The 7,031-nt window shown below is 40.6% G+C and overlaps 1 protein-coding gene across 2 annotated transcripts in view; it reads right to left on the bottom strand.

Annotated features, from left to right (window-relative positions):
• Positions 1-729, bottom strand: part of erich3 (glutamate-rich 3) — a 13,162-nt gene extending 12,433 nt beyond the window's left edge. For both annotated transcript variants that reach the window (XM_037974099.1, XM_025003932.2), the window contains exon 1: positions 546-729. In XM_037974099.1, the coding sequence (XP_037830027.1) occupies positions 546-565 (20 nt within the window). In that variant the 5' untranslated portion in view covers positions 566-729. The remainder of the gene's footprint in view (positions 1-545) is intronic.
• Between the last annotated feature and the right edge of the window lie 6,302 nt (positions 730-7,031).

The raw sequence follows: 7,031 nt of genomic DNA, 5'->3' as shown, positions 1-7,031 counted from the left end.
GGGGGGGGGGGGGGGGGGGGGAGCAGTGTTTCCTTGTTTATTATAATGGGTTAAATGAAATAAAAGATCATTTGCAATGAATTAGAGAACATGCAGCAAATTACTTCTCATCTTTAGACTGTGTCAGTGTTATCAGTCTACAGAAAAGTTTTATGTATTTGTTTGTTTTTGTCCAATTATGTGTTTGTTTTTGAACCAATAAACAGCTTAAAAGTGGCACCACTACAGTGAAACTAAACCTGCCCCGTGTCTTACAAATAGCACCAGTTTAAAAGTAAAATTATAGTGTTTTAACATATAAATGTTTAAGGCTTAAGTTAAGCTGGCTAAAAGTAGGTCTAAGTTTAGTATTAGATCTAATTTTGAGGGTCATACTTTATATAATAATTGCCTCTGAAGTAACTCAACATGTGGTTTAAAGTGTGTTTAATAAATGGCTACAAAAGTAAAGAAACAAAAGGGGAAAAGTTAATTAGTCGTGCTGATAGGAGGCTGCATTAGTATTACTAAATTGTCTAAATTACAATTATTAAAGCGCTCCTTACCCCGGGTTGATGTGACTCATGGTGGCTTTTCTGGATAAATTCCCGCGATATTTGAGGTGCAAAGCGCCGTGGAGGCTCCTCGGTCCTCCCTGGAAGATGTCAGGTGAAAAAAAGTGCAGTTTTCTAAGACTGTGGCTGTAGATTTTGAGCAGAAACGGAACTGGAGCTGCTCCTTCCAACCTCCGCCGGACTCACGATACTTAACGGTTGCCATGGGAGATCAGATCACGTGACCGGGCAGGTCTCCATTTCCCGAGTGTCGCCAACAAAAACAAAACACCCCCCGCCCCAAAAGATAAACAAATAAAACAAAACAGCAAACAGACGGGACTCATTCACACAAGTTATAGGATTTTAAGATGTTAAGGTATTAAAACACAACATTAAAACAAACAAATATTCAAACTTTTTGCGAAGAATGTGCTGACATTCACATTTATATACCAGCCTTATACAAAACTGACCTTCCTTTCAAAAACTCAACTTTTTAAAAATATCTTTTCTTTAATAATTTGGTGAAGAATATTTTTTTTTACTTTTTATTCTAATAAAGTTTAAACATATTAGAAGAAATATTCTGATACAGTTTTATTAAGTGTATTATCTGACATGAATAGATATAGATAGTTTGCTTTATGAAACTTGTTTTGTTGCCAGTTTTGGCCAAGGCGCTCTCATACATGAGATGTCAGTGAGTTTTCTCTTGGAGAAATAAAGAAAAAATAAAATCGATAAAACACAAGCAATTCTGAAATGCAGGTACGCACTCAGTGTAAATAAAGCAATATTTGTTTACACAACTAATCTGAGCGTGAATATGAGCCAGTATTTTAAAACTGTTGGACCTCTCGATACCAAGCAGGTCTTTGGTTGACATCGCTGTTGTTGACCTTTTTTCAGTCACTTTGGCTGTTTCCGTAGGTAAACAAACACATGTGGTGGTAGATGGCAACCGTTCACAAATCTTGCTCACAAACTTTTAATTTTAAGACACATTAAGCATCATTATGATGAGAAACATTGTACAGATTTTCTTTTTTTTTACTTCCAGACTTCATGACATTGCAATAAGTATCTTTTAAATACTTTTTTTGGAGCGTAACATTATGTCTCTCTACTAAACAACAACAGTTATAATATGTTGTCCTATTGTAAACAAAAGGGAAACAGGAAGTCAGTCACTGGTTCTGGACAGATGGAACTGTTTGTGAGTGTGTGTTCATGTGCAATTTCTGGGAAACTAGCTTTGACCATTCATTGGTTTTGGCATTCTCTTTACTTAAAAAGCTCCAAACCTTGCATATTCCTGAGCTCACTTCAAGCTGATGTTTCACTCAGTGGCAGGACCTCCATCAGAAAATGGTTTTCCTGTTGAACAGGATGACTTCTCTCTGCAGATCTTCTGAGGCCCTCTTGTGGAGATGTGAAAACTTACCGTCTACAATCAAATCATCACCTATCAGTGTACAGAAAATGGAATAGACCTTCCTTCTTTATCTTCTTGCAGCTTAAATTATGTTTGTGTTTTTTTTCTTCTATAGTCCTGCTGAATGTCCATCTGGTGGCACAAGTCTGCCCATTGTTCACCCAACAGCTCATTAGCTGTGTGGGCTAATCAATCTCAGCCAACACAAAAATGACCATAACTCAGCCAATTTTACAGATGTTGACCTAAAATTTGGTGTGGTAGTAGCTGAGAGTCATTCACAACACACACTCTGAGCGTGCCATCTCTAGATATTGAATGAGATTATGCACAACGTTATCTTCAAGGTTTGACCAAAATGGCTTAAACTCCGTCATGTCTTACAATAACATGATCTTAGTTTAAAACTCTGGCATGAAAGGTGGCAATAATATACATCCTTTCAAGAGATGCTAGGCCATTATGAACTGAAGTTATTAATCAATGCCAATATCGACCAGTAAGGGGAGCCATTTGGCTTTGGAGTCTCTACCTGACATTAGGTTAAACACAGAGGGTATTGTTACATTTGCCTTTCGGCCCACTATACCTAGTTTGAATTTATGATAGAAGGTACAGAAGGGCACACTTAAACCTGATAACAACAGCACATACAGTGACTTTAGAAAGTATTCAGACCCCCTTCACGTTTTATCTTCATTTTTTGTTATGTTGCAGTCAATTAATTTACATTCAGTACCCCATAAATGCAAAGTAAAATCAGAATTATATACCTTTTTTTTTACATTTATTGTACATTGTACCATTAGAGGACTAAATCAACTCACACTGGGTTCAATATCAATGAGAGGAAATGTGTTTTTAAAAGAGATTTAAAACCATGACGTGAAGAAGCCCGATCTTTCGCGACGACCAAAAGCAGCTGATCAGAAGATCTCAGGGCTCAGGAAGATAAGGTTGAAACAAGCTGGAAAGAAACGAGTGGGCAAGGCCGTTAAGGCATTTATAAGTCAATATAAGAATTTTAAAAATCAGTTCTCTGGTGCACAGGGAACCAGTGGAGTCAGGACAGGATTGGTGAAATGTCTTCAGATCTTTGTGTTCCAGCTAAGAGTTGGGCATTTCAAACAAGTTGGAGGCGCAAAATTGAGGCCTGACTGACCCCAACATAAAGTGCATCACAATAGTCAAGTCAGGTTGTGATAAAAGCATGGATTATTTTCTCTAGGTCAGGTCTTGTCGAAACTGGCTTAGGTTTTGCCATCTGTCTTAACTGAAAGAAGCTTTTCTTCAGAACCGAGTTAATCTGTTTATAAAACTTAAAACCAAAATCTAGAATCACCCCCAGATTTGTTATGGACTGTTTAAGATCTGGGTCCAGGGAGCCAAGGTTGGCAGGAGGGGTGTCTGAGGTAGTTCTAAGGCTAAAAGCAATACCCTCAATTTTTCTCTTATTAAAACAGAGTTTATCCTTTGCGTTGAAGTCGTCGAGACACTCTAGTAGAGGCTGGATGGAGCAATGATTATTCGGCTTTAGGGACAGGTAAATCTGGCAATTGTCTGGATAACATTTACATAAGTAGTCTGACCTTTTGCAACAACACTTGAAATTATGCAACCAAATGTCTCCCATTTATCTTGATTGCTGCTGAGATGTTTCTACACCTTGATTAGAGTCCACCTGTTGTAAATCAAATTGATTGGATATAATTTGGAAAGACATGCATGTCTCTATAAAAGGCCTCCTTGCTGACAGCGTGGATCAAAGCAAAAACCAAACCATGGGGTTGAAAGAACTGTCTGCCGCGCTCAGAGACAGGATTGTTGCAAGGAACGGACCTGGGGAAAGCTACAAAAAGTTTCTGCTGCACTGTTGGCCTCCATAATACTCAAATGGAAGAAGTTTGGCACAACCAGGACACTTCTGTGAGCTGGTGACTCAACCACGCTGAGCAAAGTGTGGGCCTTAGTGAGAGAAGTGACCACCAACCTGATGGTATCTCTGACTGAACTTCAAAGATCCAGAGTGGATATGGGACTGAGTTTTAGAAGGACAAGCAGAACTGCACCGATCTGGGCTTTATGACACAGTGATAAGTCTCTCCTCGGACTTTTAGATGGTGAGGAACAAGATCCTTTAGTCTGTTAAAACTCAGATTAAATTGTTTGGACTAAAGTCTAAACTTAATATCTGGAGGAAACCCAATATCCCCACAGTGAAGCACGGTGGTGGCAGCCTCATGCTTGTGGGAGTGTTTATCACCAGCAGGAACTGGGAGATTGGTCAGGGTTGCGGGAAAGCTGAGTGAAGCAAAATCCAGAGTTCCTCAATGAAAACCTGTTCCACAGAGCTGAGAACCTCTGACTGGGTCCTTCAGCCAAAGCCCTAACTTTGACCCTAACATCTTTGGAGAGACTTGAAAATGACTGTCCAGTGATGGTACCCAACATTAACAAAGAAGAACTGACTGAAAATCTCCCAGTCCAGGTGTGCAAAGCTTGTTGCATCAAATCCAAACAGACTTGGGATTGTAACTGCTGCCTGAGGCGCTTCTACTAAGTAATGGCTCCGAATACTTATGTACATGTGATATTTTAATTGTAGTCTTGTATAAAATTCTGTTTTTTCTTTGTCATTATGAAGTATGCAGTGTAGATTGAGAGGTGGAAGCACTATAGCATCAGGCTCAAACATAACATAATTGCAGAAGTTGAGGGTCTATTTACTTTCCAAAGCCACTGTATACTCTTAGATGTATAAACTTCAATATGACATAAAAGACTGATAAGCATTTTTTTCATTGTACTGACAAGACAAATTAAAGATCAGTGAATAGTTGGTGTAGATTCTCAGTCATCCAGGACATGGTAAATGTAAAAAACAAAAACAAGTGGACTAATTGAGAGAGCTCCTCGGATGAGAAGCGAAACGTCTTAATCTACAGAACAGAAGTCCAGTTTTTGTTTACCTTTCTTTTTGGATCAGCGAATAGCTGATTTTTAATAAATTTCCGCAGCCGAAACAACGACTGCATGTGAATAAAAAGTAAAACTAAAAATCAGCTCACATGTCTTTCACTCTTTAGAACTCTGTGCTGTCACTTCACAGCAAGAAGATCTCAGACTCAAAACATGTCAGGGGCCTTTCTTCTTGGGTGCTCCGATTTCCTTCCACCGTCCAGTAGCATGTCATGAGTTAAAATGTACACACGTGTGTCTCCATGGACTTGTGATGGACTGGCGACCAGTCTAAGACGTACCTTTCTCTTTCTCACCTGCTGGGATGAAACGAGGATAGAAAAAATGGGTGGGTGAGCGTTTATACACTCCGTTTGCTCACAGGTGTGCATCGTACATGTGCGCACCTGTGTGCAGCAGTTGATGAAGTTTCATTGAAGTGTGCCTCTCATCCAGACAGTTAACATCCTCTTAAAATTTAAATACTGGAGGAAAAAAAAAAACAAGAAGGATTAGGATGATACAAAAGGTTTCTTTACCGTCTGTCAACATGTCATGCAAAATAAGCAAAGAACAAAAAGGAACGACAGGTTGGTGTGAGGGCTCTTTCAAGAAAAAAACATTCGATCAGGTTCCAAACCTGCTTCATCCTGTTCCAGATTCCAGGAGAGCGTATTATAGCCGTGGCCGGGCGAGAAGTGGGACACAGCCGTGGACAGGTCACCAGTCCATCACTCCCACTGGAAACATATAATCACCATTTAACAGAACATATCAGACAAAGATTAACTCAAATAATTAGCAACTTTACAACCACTTCTGGGTACTTGTATTACAGAGAAAGAGCGGGGTGGCTGCAGAGTGATGCTGTTACATACTTGAGCGGTAAGAAAGTAATTGTTTACAAGTTCTTGTTGAATATCTGCAGTTTATGTTTGTGGCTAAACTTTTCCAAGAGGCTGAATGTCGGAGAGCACCTTCATTGGTGACCTTTCCAGCTGGAACGGACCAGGTAGGCTGAGACGCACCGACTCCTGTCGAGCTGGCGGAGCGGAGATGTACCTTCGTTCCTGACAATAAACATCGTAATCAAGGCAGCCATTTCAACCCGCACTAAATATCTGGCACACAATGCAGGCCTTAAAATAACAATTAGCGTGGAAATGGAGGAGGGGGTGATTATGAATTCCATTCAGGAAAAGGTCTTGGCTGTAAGCTGGGAGGTGGCAGGGAGATATCGGGGGAGTCATGCAGCTCTCAGATGGGAGGGGGGTGGGGGGGCAGCAGCTTTTGCAATCAGCGTTAAATAGAGCAGTTTTGTGCCTGTGTGATTGTCAAGTGGGCCATTACTCGCTGATAAGAGCACTTTTTCCCTTATGTGGCTCTGATTGGGCTGAGCATGCTGCTCCGTCTCGCATGCTGTCCCAATGCAATCAGGCCCCTCTTTCACCGCTCTGCCATTTTCACTGCTGTGATTTCCACCCGGTCCCCCACCCCCTCACCCCCACAGCACCTTCACTTTGTCTCCCCCTACCCCTCCCACCCGATCCTCCCCTCCTCATCCAGCTTCCTCCTCCTCCCCTCCTCTTTAGATTCAATGAGTACCTATTTACAGCAAGGAGAAAAGGTCATGCTAAACTCGTTGTGTCAATTGTAAACCACCTCAAATCGGACTGATTTCAATGAAAGAAACGAGCAGCCGCAGCCCCAGAGAAGGCAGAAGTCCGTGTGGAAGTGGCAGATTAGAGGATTTTCTCTGAGACTTGAGGTCAAAGGCTCATCGCTTCTTCGCTCAAAAGTCTCTCACACTCCTTACACCTAATAAATGCAGTTCTTTTTCATTAAACTTTCATGATAAAATAAAATAAATAATGTCCAAAGTGTCCTGACACGTCCCAAAAATCAGCACGGTCAAGAAACTGTTGCCAATATTTCGCTTTTTTTATTCTGTAGGTAGGTAGGTAGGTACATTTATTTATATAGCACTTTTCAGCACGAGGCGACTCAAAGTGCTTTACAACACAGAACAAAATTACAGACAAAGTTACAGAAACAAAATTACAGACAGGTACAAGATACAATGATAACTAATTGTCTAAATA

The sequence above is a fragment of the Kryptolebias marmoratus genome, linkage group LG24, assembly GCF_001649575.2.
Source record: "Kryptolebias marmoratus isolate JLee-2015 linkage group LG24, ASM164957v2, whole genome shotgun sequence".
NCBI classification, from domain to species: Eukaryota; Metazoa; Chordata; class Actinopteri; order Cyprinodontiformes; family Rivulidae; genus Kryptolebias; species Kryptolebias marmoratus.
This window is presented reverse-complemented; position numbering and strand designations above follow the sequence as displayed.